This window comes from Amblyomma maculatum, chromosome 6 (genome assembly GCF_055883805.1).
Source record: "Amblyomma maculatum isolate TAMU_Amacu chromosome 6, ASM5588380v1, whole genome shotgun sequence".
NCBI classification, from domain to species: Eukaryota; Metazoa; Arthropoda; class Arachnida; order Ixodida; family Ixodidae; genus Amblyomma; species Amblyomma maculatum.
Genome location: NC_139349.1, coordinates 112,100,859 through 112,122,399, shown reverse-complemented (window position 1 = coordinate 112,122,399; position 21,541 = coordinate 112,100,859). Strand labels below are relative to the sequence as shown.

The window sequence follows — 21,541 nt, the reverse complement described above, 5'->3', positions numbered from 1 at the left end:
TTTTCCCTGTGGTATATCCCTATGGTTCTCATATATCGTTCTGTACTTTCTGTATGGGTTGTCCTCGTCTTTCCTTTTTCCTCTGGTACGGCGCAGACCGACCACACAGCGCATGCACGAACGTCGGAATATAAAGCCTCTCAAAATGTTTGCTGACGACTTGCTCACCACATGAATGTATCGCAACGCAACTACTACATATGCATTCATTTTAATACTTACCGCCTCTACATAGCCACGATCTGTTTCCAGGACAAAATGATGTCGTGCCCGTTATTTTGAGTTTTATTTCTCTCAATTTTTAAAATGAACCGTGTCTCGACGGCATCACTATACTACTACCTCACGTGGATCATGCGTTTCGCCAGCACTTCCGTCATGCAACATGATGCTGGCGACATCATGTTGCCAACTTGGGTGACTCGCCTCCTAGATGGGGGTTCGTCTCGAAATGCGCTGCACATATTTAATGATAAATATGCTTTACAGAGATGTCAGATGCGAAATACAACTAAAAGCTTTAAAAGTAGATTGTATCCTCAATGACGCAGCATACTTTGTCACACACTTCTTCAAAGCGCTGGTCAACATTTGACGACCGGCCATCACTTCTGATGCACTGCGAAACGAGAAAAATGCTGTGGCAAATTGTATTCACATTGTTTCTATTGGTCGCCCTCCCAACTTCCACCCTCGTTCGTATGTTTTGCGGTGCTTTAAAAATATTTCGCCTCGGTAATGAGATTTCATACTTTCACTACCTGTTTTGGAATGCTCACGGTTGCTCTGGGCCAAATAACGACATCATAGGTGCCCTGTGAAATGAGAAAACTGCATTCAAATCTTTCGGTTCCATGTAATGCTACAGGTGCTATCTCTACTCTTCACCCCCAGTAGGCCCAGCCTGGCGACCGAAGTGCCACCGCATCGTGCTTACATCACAGATCGGTGTTAGTCTATAGAAAATGCCATACTGTTACCTGTATAGACTTAACCAGGGGTATGAGCCTTCTCATGACCGAAACCCACTGCCAAATGCCTCTCCATGTGGAACCTAGACAGTGGTTAATGCAGGCAAAGCACACATTGTGACAACCAGCATCATTATTTACAACATCTCAGAACAAATATCATGTAGTAGCCCTACAAGTAGTCTTGTAGGCGGGCTAAGGCAATCCGGCTAGCAGAACTTGTTGTTGGGCTACTTGAACCATCGCTCCATCAATAAAAATTGCTCCCTAATGCAGATGATGAGGCAGATGATTTTGCAATCTGTTATTAACAAAAAGCAAGTGGTCGTGAGTACCTTTCGGGGCACGATCATGGAGATGGGCTCGCACAGTCCCCGGGTCGCGTGCAGCTTGTAGAAGCGGAAGACCTCGCAGCTGCGGACGTCGAGGCCTCGCTTGGGCATGCAGCCCAGCCCACGCTGGGGGCAGCCGGTCAGGAACTGATTCAGGTAGTGGCACCAGGGGGCCTCGTTCACCAGCTCATAGTAGCGGATGTTACCGTCACCCTGCGTCACCATGCACAGAGCTAATTTCTACATGAATTGCGAGGGCAGCGGGGAGTCAGTGTCAGGGTGAGAAGAATAATGGAGACTCTGCCAATACACATTCATGCACTCGAAACGTGATTCAAGCCTGCTGCAATGCACTGTTGAGGACACTACAGCCCGAGCAGTGAATGAGTTCCTGGTTTTGCTGGCACCGATTCCCGGGCATGAATGCAATTAGCTTAATCCTTGAATCACCAACCCCGAGCTCTGCTCGTCATAGGAGTTTGTACCAATGTCTCCAAGGACGAGTCACGCACCTCCGGCCCAACATTGTGCTGCTGCGAGTTATGGGAGCCATTTGCATCTGTTGCAATTTTAAACCCTAGCATTTCGTAGTTTCTTTCTTGGTAGTACAGTTTCTTATACAGAAACTATGCTTTTCATGGAACATTTGCCCTCACCTCTCAAACTCTGTATCTTTCCCTCCCTCACCCTCGCCCTCACAAATTTTTCAGCGCTGATCCTCCCTCACCCTCAACTCACCAGGTCGAATCCTCACAAGATGAGGGTGAGGACGCCCTCATGAGGGTTCACCCTCGTGAGGATGCCCATATCTGATCATAACTGATCTAACCGGTTTATGGAACTCATTGGGAACCAACTGCTACCTGCTGAGAATTATTACACAAACCAGTTAGACCAGTTACTATTTTCACCTGTGTTTAACCAAGACAAAACATGGTACATAGATCACCACAGGAAGTAGAGTGCTTATGGATCTGCTAAAACATCGAAACATTCTATAAACAGCGTGCATCTGAGCACCCCACAGTAGTGATCGGCTCGTTGAATTTGGTTACAATTGGCTACCTCATTCCAATGAAATGCTTTGATGCTTAACATCTTCCTGTAATATAAAAATGGCTAATTGGAAACACTATCTAAAGAAAGATATTAGTTTAAACAAACGATATGGCACACTAAAACAGACAGCAAACCTAAAGCAAATTATTTGAGTCACATTCTCCTCAGTTACTGTGTGCATGTTTAATCAGATCATCATTAATTGCGTGTATGTGCCAGCTAGTCAAAGAAACACAATCACATTGCTTTCACAAAATAAATTCCTCATACACTTTTCAGTGGATTGTTAATTGTGTAATGTTCATGATGTGTTGGCAGAAATGTCAATTTCCGTGCTCAAATATAAGTAACAATCATTTATACGGAATTCCCAATACAAAGGCCTGTGATATAGAAATAATAATGAAAACAAGTGTTCAAACGAGTTCATATTGCATCTGACCGATGATGAATTGATGAACTGCAATACAATTGCAATTGCCTTTGATGAATTGCAATACAGTCAACCACAAAAACTTTTTTCGGCACCTAATCAGAAACATTGTGAGTCACTAACAAATCAGGTGTGACTTAGATATATCATCTGATTAAATTCTGCTTGCGTGCAGACAGAGACCAACTAGTGAAAGCTGAAGTTGTTCTACAAATTGCTGCTCAAGAGGATAAGTGATGCATGCAGGCAAATACAATAGCACAGCAGCCCTGGCATTACTTTTCTGCTGGAATTGAGTGAGCTTTAATTGTACAGCATTGCTGCTGCTCTGAATTTGTTGCAAGTGTTGCAGAGGAGATGACAGCTGGGGGAATTATATTTCTTGAGCCTTTGAGCCCTGTGAACAGTGCAGCTTGCCACCAGGTAGCAGCAAACAACCGTCTGGCGTTTTTCCCTACTTGATGTTACTAATTAGTGCACTTAACGCTTATAAGTAGCACTAAGCCGTACTCTTAGGTGCTGCCACAGTGGTTCTATTGAGATGTTTAGTCTCTTATTAAGCTTGGCTTTTTTTTTACTAACCTTGCCAGCGATGTAGACCATTTTTGTGTCATGGTCATAGTATGGAAACAGGACACCCGACGAAGAGTCAATGTTCTCTGTGCGCAGGGGCTTTGACAGGTCGTGCTGAAAACACAAAAGTCGAAGTATACAGTTATTTAGGATGTAGCTTATGGGATCCCACTCAAGCCAACAGCTTGTCTAGGCTAAAGTAAATAAAATTGTAATAGAAACATCATAGGTGGCAGAGTGTACAAGCTTTCAATCAATTTAAAGCAATGGCTGTTGCCGCTGTATGTAGTGTGACACTTAGTATGATGTGGCCAAGAAGCTGTGCGGAAGACACCACAGAGTCTAGAGTATGCCTACCTTATATACTCATTGACTAGAATTTCCTCATTAAAGAAGGAATGTGATGAACTTTCAAAAACACACATGGAACCATGTAGATTTTACTTTGTTTGTACATAGTTCAATGCAGGCAGACTCAATCTCTTCAACCTCACGGCACCCTAGTAGCTTCCAGGAATTGTTGACGAACTCCACACATCTTGGCATCTGTCCAAAAAGCCTAACATGCAGCAAAGAGCATGCAGGTGCTGAATTCCTCCAAAACATTGCCGTAATTAATAGCAAGCTGAAGAGTTTAACAGTCTGTTGTAAGCAGTGACAATATGATCAGTACCAAAATAAAGTGGGTAAGAGAAAGGAAGGAGTTGTGGCACGCATGAAGTTAGGTGCTTTAAGAAGCCAAGTGGTGTTCCTATCACCTGGTTTAGGGCGTTGGTTCAGTCCATTTGTGGCCATTGGGATAACAGTTATGGGTTCAGCCCCCACCAGCGGCTTGTTTGATATATACTTTGTTAATTAGGTTATGTATTCATGGGTGACTTCTAGAGAAGCAGTCCTATTTATGCAATGTGTTTTTGCATCGCATGGATACAAAATTTTTGCACTGACACAAATCAGGTTTTGTGCGGTTTTCCCATTCAAAATGCTTCACTTAACGAGGAGAAAAACGCGTGCCCTCCCCCACATTTCAAAATTACTCACTGTGTATGGAGCGTCAAAAAGTTTTGTTTTTATCGCTGACTGCAATTAGCATTCTTAACTCTTCAAGACTGATATGAATACCTGTACACATTAATATGCCTTTTCAGACAAAACATCCAAGAAAGCTCCCAATTTTTAAAGCTTGCCAAAAGTTCCATCCCTATGTATCTTGCATGGACATCTTAGCAGCAAGTATTGTGTACTATTTGCAGAGACCTCTTTAAGTCTAATATTTATTGCCAAGTAGCTTCAGTTTGCACAAATGCATTTTGATTGTATACCTACTTGACAAATGTTTTCTCGAGACCAAGTCGAACAAGTCTAAGCAGAAATTGTTTTTGTGAAATTTTTTGTGAGTCTAAAAAAAAATGATAGAAAGGCATACTAGGTACTTGGAAGCCATATACGTATATATATATATATATATATATATATACGTATATGGCTTCCATGTAGACTCATACTTTGTCAAGTTACCACTTAGCTAAACTGATTTCCTAATTACTTTCTTTCAAACAAGATAAAAAAATCGCACTAGTAATTTTTCTTGCTCTCTCTTCAATGTCTGTTTGCTCGTTTCCTATTCGTGAAAGGTAGATTTACAAGAGCACGAACTATTACGTGATACTGTCACACAAGAGGTTATACTTTATTGACAGAATGAAAAAGTGACAGAAACATGGTAGTCAAATTTGGCGCTGCCTGTAAAATCAAGTATACAGCTCAAGCAGTTTGTTTCTGAATCTTGCAACGTGACTCGTTTTGCATCCTCAGTGACAATATTCTGTTGATTGCTGAAGCACGGCCTTTGCAGGCCATGGTTGTTCGAAACTAAGCCCCCGAAGGGGCACAGCAGGGTTAGCAGAGCCTCTTCCAAACGCACACCCCTAAAGGAGCCGGGCGCCGGGCCGGGGGACGCTTGTACCCAATTTTACCGGTGGGTGTCCGGCGGCGGGTTTCGAACTGACCACCTCCCGCAGCCGAGACGGGCGCAAGTTTTGTAGTGTCAGATATGCTAGGGAGTCTCACAACTTAGAAGCGAACTCCTTGGGCTGTATACTTTTGACAAAAGGGTGGCACATTGCTTTGTGCGATGCAAATGAAATTTGAAGCATTACCTGTGACCAAACTGCCCATTGCCTGTCGCTGAATCTTGAGAACCCGGTTGTAAAAAGACGACCTGTGTCACCAAGAAAGACCACTTTGGAAGCCTTGGAACCCTGGTGACAGACTCCTTCCTGCAGGGTACATCAGTCGTGCACTTTATTGCCCATTTTTCATACACTTTCATGCACACTTCACGAGTTAAAAAATTTGGTAGACACTTAAAGACCGTTTAGGTCTGAAAATGCAAAAGCATTTCTACATCAAAGCCCAGTTTTGTCTTCAGATGTGTCCACTTTTGAACCAGTAGCATTCAAGAATTAAAGCCGCACAGCAATGAAGGGACATACTTTTAAGCGCATGTTTCATTATTCGTACACATCCCATGGGTATTCTTCTGATGTCATGGTCTTGGTGGTGGCAGAGATGTGGGACGGATGGAAACTATCATTGCTTTATGATCTACGAAGTATGCATACCTCTTGTTGCCACTTCTCGTGGCCATTTCTCGTTGCCACCTCTCTGCATCTTGCTGGTGCTTTTGTCACATCACCTTGGCCCCTCGTGGTCAAAGCTCTTTGTAGGCATTTGTCAGGCACGCTGACAATAAGCACAGTGCTTGGACAGTGAAATGCAGACCTTTTTCTCTGCATCAAGTAAAGCTCTTTTCACACAACGTGCCTCATTTATTTTGGTGTGCCTCGTCGCTGTCTGTGTATTTGCGGCCCACCTGCAGACCCAGTTGATTTCACATTTCGCAAAGTATAAACCACAGCCTCCAGAAGGCAACACTATGTACCTAAAACAGCTCATCATAGTTCACAATAAATTCTGATAGGTCAGCTACATTTTGAAGCCTTAATATAAGCTAGGCCTGCAGCAAGAAATTGTCTAAAATAACTGAAGTTGTCCAGATAGTAATCGAGTTTCATTCTCTTATCGGTCATTAAGGCCAACAAAAAAAAAATGTTATTGCATATGCCATTTTCCAAATCTAGCACTACTGTAGTGCTAGATGGCATGTTTTAAGGTGAAAGCTTTTAATGCCTTATGACTCGCTAGCATGTCCACCCGCATGTGCATCCGCGAGAAGTGTCCCACTTCTTCGCGAGATTTCGCGGGACACCGCGAGATTGTGACATCACCTGGTGCCGTCATCGGCCATGACTGAATGTGATGCCAACATGACGTCACATCCAGTTATGTATAACAACCGGAACTGACACCATCATGATGTCACGCCTGGTCATGACCAATGGCATCACCAGGCGATTCACACATGTGAAGCAGACCGGGCGTCCAATCCGGGTGCCCATGCTGCGCCTTTCATCTGGCACTTCCTTGAACACCGCACTGCTCAGCCTACAGAAGCAGACGCAGTAGGGTAGGAATCAATGGCGTTTCAAACAAAAACCTCATCGCACTTTAGTGACTCAAAGTGCCCCCTACAATTTAGTTGAATGTCGAATTGCGGGATAAAATGACTTTCGCAATTGTGAGCAGCAGCAGAGCTAGACCTCTAGAAGTCATGTCACGCTTGCTTGGCATTTTTGTTTCTACATACTTAATAATGCAATCCTAATATCAACATGCCAATGCAAATTCTCTCCAGATGCAAAGTTTAGGGATTTATTAATTTCTGAGCAAAAATCTAAAAACGTTTTGCACTGAAGTGCAATTAAGAATGAAATAATATAAACACAGTCCTGATTATTAACTTCTGTATCACATCCTTGGGATACCACGTTTTTAAAATTAATTATATTCAAGCGATTGAAAGTCACAATAAATGTCAGAAGAAAAACACTTTCAGCATTGAACTCTTTACACCTTCTTTCACATGACCAGATAACATTTTTGTTCATCAGATGTCTTTACTTTATTTCCACAAAAAGAGCAAGTTCAACTATTCTTTTATCTAAGCCAGTGTAAAAGCAACAGCCAATGATCACACAGATCTGGTAGAGAGCAGTTTCGTTGAACTGAATTTGGCCACAAAAATGTCACATTTGATATCAGTGCACACATCTATCTCAGAGTAGTTTGGTTTGGTTTGTGGGGTTTAACGTCCCAAAGCGACTCAGGCTATGAGAGACGCCATAGTGCAGGACTCCGAAAATTGAATTAAATTCATAACACTTAAGAGTTAAAATAGCCTTGTAAAATGTTTGTAGCTTGCAGGCATCATGTTGCTTTTCTTACATATTCTGGCTGTCACACAAACATAAAAAAAATTGCTAATGATGCCTTACCCGCACTACGGTACATGCCCTCGGGTCGATGATTCGAAGTTTCTTGTCCTTGCACGTTGTCGCCAGCAGACTTCCGTCACGGTTGAATGACATGGAGTGGATCGAGTCAGGGTGGCAGTCAATAGTGCGCACCACTTCACCGTGGCTAACGTCCCATATCAGAATCTGCACAGGAAGAAAGTAGATGCGGATAATCTCTCTTTCACAGACTGCGAAGCCTGCTACATGTTACATAAAACATGAGTTCATTCGAGTCTCATTGCTGATCAATGCACACCAGTACATTATCAATAGAGTGGCGCATGCAAAATATAAAATATTTCCATATGTGAAATCATGATTAAGGACTACCAGCTGAACATTCGCAATTTCAGCAGTGAAAATTACAGTGCTTCATTGCACACAGTTGCGCAGCATCTTGACACTGCTCCCTCAATAATAATAATAATAATAATAATAATTGGTTCGCAGGAAGGGAAAGGTGCAGTATTTGTCATGCATGCTCTGTGGACACCTGAACCGCGCCGTAAGGGAAGGGAGGAAGGTGGGAGTGAAAGTGGAAAGAGAAAAAAGGGAACGGTAGTGGAGGGCTAGGGAGTAATTTCAACCACCTGGGGATCTTTGTGCGCTGACGTCGCACAGCACACGGACGCCACTTTGTTTCGCCTCAAACTGGAAACGCTTTTTGCTCTGTTCTCACATCGTGTGTGAAACTGCATTTAAAAAAAAACACATAAGGAGGAAGAATGTTTTGCTGTACTGAGCACCCGGAAGAGGTGAAGAGAACACCCGATAGCTGCCGCGGATTAAAAAAAGTACAAACATAAGACTGTGTTCCTGCAAACTAGTGTAAGACCATAGCGCAGGAGTACCTGCCAGCGAAGTAGAGAGCGCTCTTAAGAACAAAAGGAGCCGGCGTCGCACATGCCTTCGCTAGGAAGGCAGGCCCTGCACTCTACACTTTCCTTGAAGTGAGCACATTAACCACTAGTCAACATGCTAAAAATTAACGTCAACTGATCCTTATACTCACAATCCACCGCAGCTTTGTGGCCATTTTCGTCGACTTTAGTCTGGTAACGCAGTGTAACAATTTCTAGTTCAAAATGCGTTCGTTAATTTCGCCTTTACGACTCGCCCTTTAATGTGCGCGAATGGGCTCTAGAGTCGCAGGGTCTTTTAGCTGCAGTTTCTGCAACGCTTTCCGGACCCTTGGTATTACTACAATGTCCGTAATTAAACCGCCGGTAAAGTTAGCTTCACAGCATAATAACTAACTATGAGGCGAAGTTTGCTTTACACACGCGCTGCAGTGGTGTCTGATTTCATCTGCGTCGCAGTGCGGTGGCAGCGGCACTGCTCTCAACGATTTCCTCTCTGCAGGGAGGGTGGGCAGGTATAGACGCTTACATTTTTTTTTTTAATTTATTCTAAAGCCTGTCGAAATCGGAAAGGGTAGACCACCTACATTGAGGCCTTGGCTTCGCGGCCAGTAGCCCATTTTTTTTTTCTTTTTTTATTATTATTAAACAAAAAGGGGGCTAACGTTAAATATCGCTTTCTGATAACAGCATCTCCAGACCACAGCCATTTCTCTCAGGCGCGCCCGTTAAGCCACACTTCATTGCTCTTGTCCTTGTCCTTCTTTTTTTTTCTTTTCTTTTTTTTTCTTTTTTTTTGTAACGGCCATTTGTTGTTATCCGCGCTCTATTTGCACCTCAGGCCGTCAATAAAGACGGCTGGACTAGGAAACTTATGCCTGCAGTGTGGAAGTTTTCAACTTCCCTTAAAACCTCTCCCCTTCCCTGTCCCGGTGGCAAACTACTCTTACCACTGCAGAACCACTGCAGAATCACACCCTAATTATACATATGCGATAAGAACTCCTCCCTAAGCACGAATTAAGAAAACGATGTGTTCTTACAAGACAATGATGCATCGAGTGCAATATTAAAGCAGGAAGCCTATAGCCGTGGCTCCCCGTGCGCCGGACGCGTGGTGAATGCTGATAGCTGAAGACCTGAAATCGCGTTCGGAGTTTACGTTCCGATCTCCAAAACGACAAATATATGAAGCGTTCGGTCGAAAAGTCTTCGTCGTACCTCAGTTTTGGTTCGTGTACTATCGGGAGTTGACGGAAGTGTCCGGCACGTGGCCAGAAAAATGGAGGCTTGTAATTAATCGATAAGTTGTGCTATGTTTTGCTCTATATTAACATGTTAAATATAAGTGCTAGGACGCATGAAAAATGTGACGGGTGATTGGTGGTTAGCACTAAAGTCATAAATTCATTTTCATTGTGAATAATTAAAATAAATATAGAATAGAAAGAATAAAAATAACTAAAACATGCAGAGTCATTGCGCAGTTGTACATCGTAGCTAAAAATCTGAAAGTGGTGGGTCGTCGTCTCGTGGTCCTTCATAACAGAAAAACTGGAAGTGATTAGTCATTGAGTAGTCCGTCGTACTGAAAGTGCTAAATCATCGTGTCGTAGATAAAAAAGCAAACATACGCACGCTATCGCGTCTATCAGGGCGGAGCTTAAGCGCCCTCCTAATTTTCTTTTCCTCCCGTAGTGTGACAAATTTAGGGACTTCCTCACTCAATGACCTCTCTCGGACTCTGTAGGTTATGAATGGTAATCGCGTAATAGCGCCATCGGTTACCTAGAAGGGGGGGGGGGGGGGGGGCATCTTTGGCGGAAATCCGCCTGGTTGGGTTCTTGAAACAAAAGTTTGAGAAACGATCACCAACCAAAAATATTTATTAAAAACCGACGTTTCAGGTCCTGAAACGTCGGGTCTTAATAAATATTTTTGGTTAGTGATCGTGTTTCTCAAACTTTGGTTACCTAGAAAGCAAATCGCAACATTTCTCCATTGGAGGTCAATATTAACTCTACATAGTTCGACAGAAGCTCGAACATATATGGACGCTGTACGGGACATCCCATTAAAGTAATCTTGCTCAGTGTGGGAAAAGTGATCTGATCATAACAGCGTTACAGCACTGAAAACCGTAACAACATCCCAAGTCTAGAATCCTACCGGAAAATAAATGTCATTAACAAAACTCGCGCTAGGGCGAGATGGTGCATAGATTTTGGCAGGAATATTCACGCAATAAAACATACGCACTGAAGGCCGAAAAAGGCACAGGACACGCGCTAACCAACGACGAAGGAAACACAAATATCGACTTGAGACCAAGTGAACGAATCAACAGCGCCTTCAAGAAATAGAAGCCCACGCTACCTGCCTCCCTTGGTCCGTTTCGAGTTTCGCCAGCAAAGAGCGCATGCGCCTTGCAAGCCTCTCACGGCCCCACTACCTCATCTACCCTCTTCCTTCCTGCCCCTCGGTTCTCTGCCCTCAGCTCTCTCCCTTGCTCTCGCTCCCTCTTGGGTAAACGGACCGTCGGTGGCGTGTGGTGTTCAGACGAACGGACTAGAAAACGCTATTGTTCGACGGGTACAGGGGAGTCGCGTACAGGTCACCCTACGCCCAGGCAACGGCCGTTAGCCCTTGAGCTTCGGCGGCGTCTTCGGCCAGTCGGATTGGTTGGAGCTGTGTCTCGGGGGCGGAGCTGAACAGTAATGTCTCCCAGTATTCAGTATTTAGAGAATTGGCTCGCTTGTGAAGCTCGAGCGCAGTTACAGACCATATGGTTTACACCGGCCCTATAATTACATTTTGTGCATTTGTCCGAGTATTGCCCTTCATAATAGAAGCTACATAATCGGGGGTTTGTAAATGAGATGGTTTGGAGTTGTCTCTAAACTGATGCCTGATGTTTAGTAAGCAATTTGCCTGCGGGTGGGTATTTAATTCAGTCTGGCAAGAGTGCTGTAAAATATCTCTATACTATAGCCTTTGTTCGTGAGACGCTCGGCTGGCCCGGAGTGACCAGCCCGGAAAGTACCGCGATATAAATTGTTGATTGTTGTTTTCGAATCGCTGGCAATGGTTTTTGCCGAGGTTCCTGTTCTGGCGAGGGCGATAGCGACCTCTTCCCCTATGTTCGTATGAGTCGTGGAAACCACTCCGTTAACCACCCTGTTCGAAGTAACGGAACGGCCGCTACCATTCTGTCTGCATCATAGTCTGCCGCGTCAACATACACCACCGCTTTGTTATGACGAAAAATTTTTGCCAGTTCTCGCTCTATCTCCCATCGGGGTGCATGTTCTTCGGAATGGCTAGAATTATTAGCTGGTTGCGGATCTCATTTGGCAGATCCACTTTGGTCCCACCCTGTCTCTCGTAGTTGATGTTTAGTTTGGCTAGAATGAATTGGTCAGTTGGTGTGGCAGAGAGGCGTTCGTATTGCGATATCGTAACTGCCCCTATGATTTCTTCTAGCGTATTGTGTACGCCTAGAACTAGAAGTCGCTCGGCAGCCCTGATGCTTGCCTAGTGAACTTTTTGATGATGATGCCGATTTTCTCTTTCTCAGCCGCCTTGAGTCGGAGTATAAACAAATGTAGGCTATGCGGCTAATTGCGAAGGCCTGTACTAACCTGAGGAGATCTGCTTCTCTCATGCCGAAGTGTCTGTAACTACTTCAAAAGAGTCGCATCACTTGCTGTGCAGTGCCTAGAAGGGCGTTAACTGCGTCTCCATTGAAACCATTTTCTTGGAGTATGAGACCTAAAATCCGGATTTTGAGGACCTGAGGTATGGGCATGCACTCCTCCGACAGACATGTGTTATGTTGAGCTCGGCCTGCTTGCTTGACCGTGTTTGCCGGTAGATAAGAAATTCTGACTCTTGTGGCGAGCATCTTAGCCCTCGGGCGGCGACGTATGCTTAAACTGCGTCTATGGCTTCTTGTAGCCTCTCCTCTATCTGCGCATGTTGTGCAGAGAGTGATCAGAGAAAATTAGGTTCCGCCATTTAGTTTACGATAGCGTTAACGGCTCCCGCTTACCGGCTTTCTTGCGGTTTCTCGTTCTCATATACAAGCACTTTACTTAAAAAAAAAAAAAAAATAGAACAAAAAAAAAACACTTAAGCTGCGCTATCGCATCTACTCCTAAGGCGAAGCTTTAGTGTCCTCCTAATTTTTTCTCCGCGGATTGGGATTCGGGTCGAACTGTCCTTCGACAGTTCTACCCGAAGAGCTGTCGCACATATGACTGACCATGTGGTCGAATCCGGTGCTGAGCAGGATGTTCTCGGCCGTGGGATGCCACTCGACGTAGCCAACGCGTCTCCGGTGCCCGCGCAGGTCCATCAGAGGCTCCACCAGGTTGACGTTGCGCGACAGGCCCTCCTCGGGGATGTACCAGATCTTCACCTGCGCCCACACCACGCGCTACCGGTGAACCAGCGCTCCATTTGCACGGTGAGCGCCTATATAGTGACCTGGTGGCTTTGTGAAGCAGTTGAAAAATTAAGCCGCACAAAGCGTTGGAAGTATGCAGACTCTGTTGTAGTGTGCTGACGGCACTCAACGATAATTACATAAACGACGATACCGTGCAAGAAAAATGCCTAAAATATGTATATAAGCTCGAGCGCCAGTTCACGGGTAAACAGCAGCAACCGTTGCTTACCGTGCAGTCGTCCGAGCAGGAAGCTATCACGTTGTCGTTGAAGGGATTCCATTTGAGGTCGAGCACCGGTCCTTTGTGGCCTGTTACCTTGCCAGCGGATACTTCTACTCGCCCAGTCTGCCCGCAGAAAACAAAAATATAAAAGAACACGCAGACCCAGTCGTTTCTCCTGTTTACGTAATAATACATGTGATGATATCTACACAGGCCTCACAGACGCGGATGCCAGTGCTGAAAGACTGTATCGATGCACCCGCGGTTTTGTTCAAAATATGGCCAAATATGCGAGTAAATAGAACTGTGTTGTCCAGAGATATCCGCGAAGAGAGAACAGCAACAGCCGCTGTCAAATATTTTTACAGATAAACCGTAAAACTCTGTTACCAGGTGATCTGTATAGCAACTTATAGCACCTGAACAAGAACTAATAAATAGACCAGCGCTGTGACGCCTGCCTCGAGCCTTTAAATATGTAACAGAAAAACCAGCGGAAAAGAAGCGTTCACAAGAAGAAACAGGGCCTGTTTACTATACTTCTCCAAGTGACCGCGTCTTTTTTGCTGCTTTTCTGCTACCAGGCACCAGCTGGTCCAACAAGCTACGCTTATTCTATACCTGATGAGGTAAACATGGTAAATGACCTTTTTTTTTTTTTTTCTTTCAGATCAAGCTCAACCGAATTTGTATTCTGTAGGGTTTTACTCCCTCCTAAATTATAACATTTATTCATCTCTTCGCGGCGCGTTTTAAGTTATCGATAGAACGTGTACTTTCTTTTCTATTGGTCATAATCGCTATTTACCCTCATCCCTACATTCAGTAGTTGCATCAGAAATGAGTGTATATCTGAATTTATAATCTGAATGAATGAATATGAATCTGAAAGTATATCTGAATGTATATCTGAATGAATGTATAATCTCATATGCTGTAATAATTGAAAGCGCATATATCAGCCGCCTTGCGCGCACTCACGTGTTCGATGGGCAGGACGAGGAAGGATCCTCCGCCGGCCGTCTCGGTGACGATGGCGATGAATTTGGGGTTGACGGCGCAGAAGTAGCTGTCGTGCGCGTCCTTGGTGATCTTGACGCACTCGTAGCACTGGCCCTTGCGCGCGGGGCTGCCGAACACGTGACGGAACTTGCTGCTCCGCACGCCCCGGAAGCTCGTCTGCGCCCAGCGAACCCGACCCCGACCCTCACACAGGGCGCTGCCACTGGGGCGGAACCGTCGCGAACAGAGCTCTCCAAGGGTCACTTTGACCATTCCGAAACTATAGAATGTTAGGGTACATGTCACTCACGCCTCTTAGCGTGGCACCTACTAAAACCGTTCAGGAGCGCTGGAAACGCAGAAGATAACATTTCCGGTGAGTCAGCTATTTACTGGCTAAGTGCACAGTACACTGGCAGAGTCAGTACCTGTTAACCTGTTAAAGGGACACTAAAGACACACAAATATGCTATCAAAATCGAATAAACGGCATTTGGTGACACTGTCGCCGCCTATCCGGCAGCAAAAAAAATTGAATTATTAATGAGATATTGATACGAAGTTGAGGCTTCTTTTTTTTTTCTTTTTCCCCCGCCGGTCGAATTCGAACTGTTTTCTCTTACTACGTAGTAGGCTAGGATGACGCACACTATGGGCGCAAGAGGAGACTCCGTGATTGCTGGCGCGCGGGGAGCGGAGAATACTTCGCATGTGCGTGTCCGAGTCATGATCTTCATTCGATACGCACTTAGGGTAGGCGTATCTGCTGCTCCGAGCTCGTATTTCGGGCGCCGCAGGCCCAAAATAAACCAGCCGAGCACCACGAATTGCCTGAGCCGGAACATAACCGAAACTGAAGTGGACGCCTGTAGCGCCGTGTTAGCTGAGAGACTAGCGGCATCTACCGACAAGCGGACGAAAGTATATTCTTATATTTGCCTTGCAACATTTATGTTGTCTTTTCTTCTTTTCGCCGTCATTTACGGGCGATAAAAGCACGTTATCACATTCGAGACAAAACCGACTACCGCATTCAAACGGTCAACGTAATTCGCATTTGTCAGCCTCCGGGATCCCTTGCGCGTCACGTGATTTGTAGTTGCGAGCCTCGGCCGTTTCGGCTGTGGCGGCGATACCTGTATTCCTGTTTTTCTTCTTTGCTATCTTATAACAGCTCTGTATTTAGTTTTTGTAACCAGGAATTGGCATTCTATCGATGCAAGCCCACTTCATTTTTCTCTTTAGTGTCCCTTTAACCTGCAAACACAGACACCAGAACATGTCTGGACATTTGATTCGAGGTTTCGGAAGCGATCCGTGAGTTTAAGAGCTCGGTTCGCGATATGGACTCTTTCCAAATATGAGCTGGGATGGCGCGATTGTGCGCGTGCAGCAAAAAAAAAAAAAAAAAAAAAAAGAATCATCAAGCCAAGCATAAACTAAATACAGGCAGCGAGCGGATATCTACGCAAGCCCGGCTACTACTTGGGATGGCGTTCTGCCGTAGCGACGCACCCGGTCCTTCACAGAATTGCAGAAAACGCTCGTTTAAATTTCAAGAAAAACGCCACAAGAATTTCGCGAGACAGCAAAAAGAACTGGGACACAAACCTCTTTCGATTTTTTTGTTGTTGTTCATTTTGAGTATCTTAAGCTGCGATTTCAAAGTTGACCAAATCGGTTCAGTTGCCGCGAAAAGTACGTCAACCACTATAATTCTTGCACCCTCGCCCTATGACACTCTTTAATAGCTGCTAACTTTTACGCCAGAAAATACTCCTGATCGCAGTGGGCCTTGGCAGTTACGTTATGGTACAGTTATGAATTTTGTAAGGGTGCGAACTCAATTATAATGAATTGAGACGAGGTCACAACTTCAATCGTCGGCATCTAACTTGAAGGTTACTCCCATTGTCAAAAAATAAGCAGTACATCACTTCACGTATCGCTCAGTGTAGCTGGAGAAGGCGAGTGAGATGGGTGGCCATGCCCCCAGCGCTTAGCTAGCTAGCTAGCTCGGCGATTTCGTTCTCATCGGAAGCTAGCTGCAAGGACACAAACCTGGCAGCTCCTCACTCGGGGACAGTGGTTTAATGCATGCTGGTTACTATTAACGTGGACTGTGCACACCAACAGTTAGGACGGCAAAGATGAAAAAGGCTCTTGTACCTGTGTGTTTCCTTTCTCACCCATAGCGGCGGAATCTTCCAACAAATCACTGCCGAGGGGGAGGGAAAAAAAAGAAGCAGAACAAAAAGGCAGGCGTGAACATAAAGCTCCGGGGCGTGCGCAAAAGTTCGCAAGCAGCAACGTATATATACCAGCGTATACAAAGCGTGCCGGCAGCGGAATAAAAGCACGGAAGCGAAAAAAAAAATTTTTTTTTCTTTTATCTCCCAACAACTCTGTTCAGTTCGAAGACAGTTTAGCTATGTTCTTGTTATATTTAGAGAGGCCCTAAAACACCACTTTGTCGATCAGGTGGAGCGATTCGAGATCTTTGTATACAGCGTTTAACCTTTTCCAACGCAGTCAGCCTTAATAGAATTCCACTGAGCAGTTAATAATATTATGTTAGGTACGTTTGAACAAAATGTCCGTTTTGCCAGATAGCCCAACCTCAAGAACGGTATTATGGAGCTTCGGAAAAAGAAAAAAAATATGTTGAGTGAAGTATACACCCTGTACAGAGTGGCTTGCAGAGGCTCGCTCTCTATATCTGCAGCGAGTGTTGGTAAATGAAAGGTGCAATGTCTGGCTTTCGCCGTTTTCCTAAACGCACACTTCCCCCCTTCCCCCAATAAGTAAGTAATTACTCAGTGACGTCCACCCAAACGCAGCCAATGGCTACAAAGGAAAGCTATACACCTTTCTCAGAAACTTCGTAGTTAAAGAAAAATTCGTCCTGATCCGGGAATCGAACCCGGCACCACCGCCTTTCCGGGGCAGTCGCCCTACCGACTGAGCTAACCAGGATGGTAAGCCCGGAAAGGCGGTGGTGCCGGGTTCAATCGATTCCCGAATCAGGACGAATTTTTCTTTAACTACGAAGTTTCTGAGAAAGCTGTATAGTTTTCCTTTGTAGACATTGGCTGCGCTTGGGTGGACGTCACTGAGTAATTACTTCCTTATTGGAAATTATTCCACTTTGGGGGATTCCCCTAAATATTTGACCAACCCCTATTCCCCCCTTTCGCCTGGAGTGCGCGTCTGCCCTGTCTTTACCAAGACCGCACGCTGTCACTGTCACCGTTGCTCATGACAACTTGAGGGGCAGCGCCGGCAGCGGCGCGGAGGAGCATTACGATATAATTAGGGGCAGTGATCCTACACATAAGCATGTACAGAACACTAAATATCGGTTTTCGGTTCAACCGAAAAACACCGAGACTAGTCCGTATCTCTGGCACGCACGCTACAGCGAATGATTAGGAGTTGCGCTTAATTGAAGGAGGAATTAAATCAACAAAATGCCAAAGACATATGGTTGGTGCGAGGCTGCGGCACTGTTGGATTAACGCAATAGCCTCGCACTACGGCCGCTCGACCTCGTGGAAGACTCCTTTATCATCCCCACCTGCAAACGAGGCAGTGTTCACTGTCCTCACCCGCATAGGACAGTTACTTGCTTAAGTTTCTACGACGCATGATAGCACACTGACGCGAAAATGCGCTTAAATATGGCGCGAAAATTGTCATAGCCTGGCTACCACGACGGTTCACCGGCAGTTTCATCATTGTCATCAACACGAAGGCAAGAGAGCCACTGGAAGCCTTGCAGATTTTTAAAACTAATTCTGTTAGGCAACGCGATGCCCTGCCTTCAATCTTGCTTATGAGAGTGAAACGACACAAAGACAACGCGAGCATCGAGCGTTTAGAAAGAAAGCTTTCATCTGCATTTTTGTCGGTTCCATTGTTTAACTTCAATGACAATTTTTTCAAAATGATGATGGCGATCTCCGTTAGATTTTTTTGTTTTTAAATCCGATAAACCTTCCTTCAAGCATAGATCTAATTGACATTATGGGGAAATTACAAGGAAATCGACAGCTTTAGTTCGCGCTCCGTCGGTGAACATTATTACGCGCTGATCAGCGCTCTTCATGGCCGAGATGTGTACGGTTACGGATCACATGGGAAGAAGGGCGTCAAGTAAACAGCTTTCGCGTCACAGGATGTCGCAAGATTCACAAGGTATAACAGCTCGTAATAACAAATTCGAAGTGGTCCTGCGATTTCTTCGTTATAACCACTGTTTCGCTATAGCGGTGCTCTACATTGATTGCAACTGTCTTATGCCAGTAGATTTAGCTGCCACCTTGTATAACGAAGAAAGCAAAGCCGGTATCTTGAGCGCCGCCAATGTACGTTTCGGAAGCTTGCAACACACGCACCGACAATCAACCACTTGACCGAGTATTACGTACACGAACCGAATGCCAGCCTTGCTAACGCGCGGCCAGCACGGGCTTCAGAGTCTAGAAAACGCTTCCCGGAGAATAATTCCTCGGAAAACAAGGATCAACTTATTCAGGGTATTTATTCCCGTTTTCTATATAGCGCTGCAGACGATACAAACCGCTCGAAAGAGGGAGCACAGCGGAGATTTCTTCTAGAGTTACTATATATAGCACTAGGGCTACTATATTATTACTGTATAATTAGAGTTACTATATAGTAACTCTAATTTCTTCGAGAGTATACAGCTGTTTTCGTTGGCTTCGCCACACAACTCACGAGCACGCTGTACACAACCCTTCTCCCCATTACAGTAAATGTCTTGAAGTGAATGCGTACGCCAGACTGATGACTACCGCCTTCTAGTAAACGGAAATTGTTTGATGCATTTGTTTTCCGCCACTTCGCCCTGTGCAATTTAGGGACCTGACGCCGTTAAGCACACCAAGCGCACTGCCAAACGGTTCTAACCGTGCGAACATGATACGAAAATAGAAGGCTAAACTTCACATAAAGTCAGTGAGGAAAATGGAGGAGGAGATGGGGGTGGGAGGGGGGGGGGGGGCGCTTTCTGTGGGACGTATGCGGAGAAGAGGTTGGAGGACGAGGGAAGTGCAGTTTGTCGCATCGGGTCAGTACGGAAGTGTTGGACGCCGTTACAAATTGGCATACCCAGCGCGAAAAGGCCAGTGAAATTCACTGGAGGTTAGGCATAACTAACGAGGCGTGCCACTTCCGCTCTCTGAGGTTGGTGAATGTGTAGCATGGCGAAAGGCAGTGGCCAAGTCTAATCCGCTTAGTGTCACTCGTGTCACTATAAGGAGGAGTTGATAATCGAATTAGGCATGCGAGCGGCTTTTCTTTTTACATGGGGCATGCAGGCGCATGCCTCACGGAGCGGAAGTGGGACGTCACGTGACGCCTGGTCCGCAGGCGAATTGTCCGTCGTGTGAATCCACCTTTAGAAATTGACATAATAAGCGCAAAATAACCAGTGGGATTCATTGAAGATACGTTATATTTCGTTGCAAGAAATTTTCATTTCATAAAAGTGTTAGATAGATTAATATGCTTTCACGGGAGAATTACCTGTTTTAGGTTCATTATTTCGTTATAGATTCCGCTGTAGTGATCACATGTAATTTCCTTTGAACCACACGCATAGAAGGGTTGCGTCTAGCAAAAGAGGGTTCCTTTGCCGGTGCTGCCCATTGATACAGTATATATCAGTCCCCCTAGCAAACCTGTTCATGGACCCTTTCATAGAAAGCACGTTTTTGACCAGCTTCAAAAATGACGTTCAGCAGACAGAAAGCCACGGAGAGACAAAGCGTCCACGCTACTAGACAGAGTAGACTTTACTTCATCTCAGTCTGGATCAGCAAAGATTTCGAAAGCAAGGTCGGTCGCCAGCCATGATGTAAGGTCATCGTCTTTCTCGTTAATTGGCAGCCAGCTTTCGATCGCGTGGCAGCTAGTAAAGCATTTTTACGGAATTAAAATTCCGTGAACCTTGGAGTTGCGTGTTCCACTTGTGTAGTTCCAGACATGCGAAACATAACACGCAGTGGCGAAGGCGTCAGGGCGAGAGAAAACAGATGGAGAGGCGTCACACTACTGTTCCGAAAATCACTCAGTTGGACTTTAACTGTTTCACATCACCGTATAACGTTTGAGCGGAGCAGCAGTCGCCTGTAATAACACGCGGACTATACGTTTGCACTATTTTTTGTTTAACCGCAGCCTTGGCGATGATAGCGAAGCCTTACAAGAATAAAGAATCTAATGGACGCCTCTCAAGCGCGCTTTTATTTCTGCATCCTTGCTTTTTTTTTTCTTTTTTTTTTTTCTTTTGCTCTTATGATTCAGCTCCATTCAAAGAGAAAACGAGGTTGCGAGACACGAGCTATTTGCCAACGAGGCATCTGGCCAACTTGCAAACTTGCATTCCGCTGCTGTTCACAAGTTAAGAGGCCAACTGTGTAGCGGCTCCCGTGTCACTGAAAAGAAGGGACAACGTGCTTGCTGAAGCACGTGACCTGAATGCGCATTGAGTCCATTATCTATGCATACTCCTTGTTGATCGTAGTAGCACTCTCAGCTTCTTTGTTTCCTTGTGCTGCAGCGCCAAAACATATAGTGCACGAGAGGCAGACTTATCAGCGGCAGCAGAGAGAAGAGTGACATGTGTTTGTTGACCGCAACTATATCCAGACGTCCGAGGAAAACAAGATAATTCAGACTCGCGACGACTCTTGAGCGCGGAGAGAGAAACGAACGGCGAAGTATTGTTTCCATGATCCGGTCAGCGAACTGTTGCCGACATGACGGCACGGCATTATGATTTCCGCATCGAGCTCGAAGAGCTTGCGGTCACTCTGCAGTTATCGACGTTCAGCGCGAGTGCCGTGTCTGCCCTCGTATGTGCCAGGTGTGGAGCGCATATGACTTTCCCGTCAGGAAAGCTTTAACGAGTGAAATACAGAACGGGACGAATACCGTGCGGCGTAAACAATGTTATCTCCCGACAGGGCGGCGTTCCAAGCCTGTTATCGAGCACTACTCCGCACGGCGATGTTTGTTCCCGGCGCGGCGGATGTCCGGAACAAGGTTTGATCAAGAGCTACTGTAGCTGTAGCAAGGCGGATGCCCATGAGGTCCACCGTGAAAGAAAATTACGGCAAACGCACACAACCTGTTGTACAAGTCTCTAGCCGAGGGAGGAGAGAACAGCTTCTCGTCTTCAAGGTGTCCCTTGA

At 45.3% G+C, this 21,541-nt stretch overlaps 1 protein-coding gene across 2 annotated transcripts in view; it reads right to left on the bottom strand.

The window, feature by feature from the left end:
- The window catches only part of LOC146186603 (coronin-2B-like), a 214,930-nt gene that overhangs the window by 34,065 nt on the left and 159,324 nt on the right, over nucleotides 1-21,541 (bottom strand). Inside the window, exons 2-9 of one of the 2 annotated variants that reach the window (XM_084607330.1) lie at nucleotides 16,491-16,539; nucleotides 14,301-14,498; nucleotides 13,326-13,442; nucleotides 12,911-13,066; nucleotides 7,766-7,930; nucleotides 5,528-5,647; nucleotides 3,378-3,482; nucleotides 1,307-1,516 (exon numbers count right to left, since the gene is read on the bottom strand). In XM_084607330.1, coding sequence (XP_084463456.1) covers nucleotides 1,307-1,516; nucleotides 3,378-3,482; nucleotides 5,528-5,647; nucleotides 7,766-7,930; nucleotides 12,911-13,066; nucleotides 13,326-13,442; nucleotides 14,301-14,498; nucleotides 16,491-16,514 — 1,095 coding nt within the window. In that variant the 5' untranslated portion in view covers nucleotides 16,515-16,539. The remainder of the gene's footprint in view (nucleotides 1-1,306; nucleotides 1,517-3,377; nucleotides 3,483-5,527; nucleotides 5,648-7,765; nucleotides 7,931-12,910; nucleotides 13,067-13,325; nucleotides 13,443-14,300; nucleotides 14,499-16,490; nucleotides 16,540-21,541) is intronic. The other variant, XM_084607329.1, reaches the window with a different exon arrangement.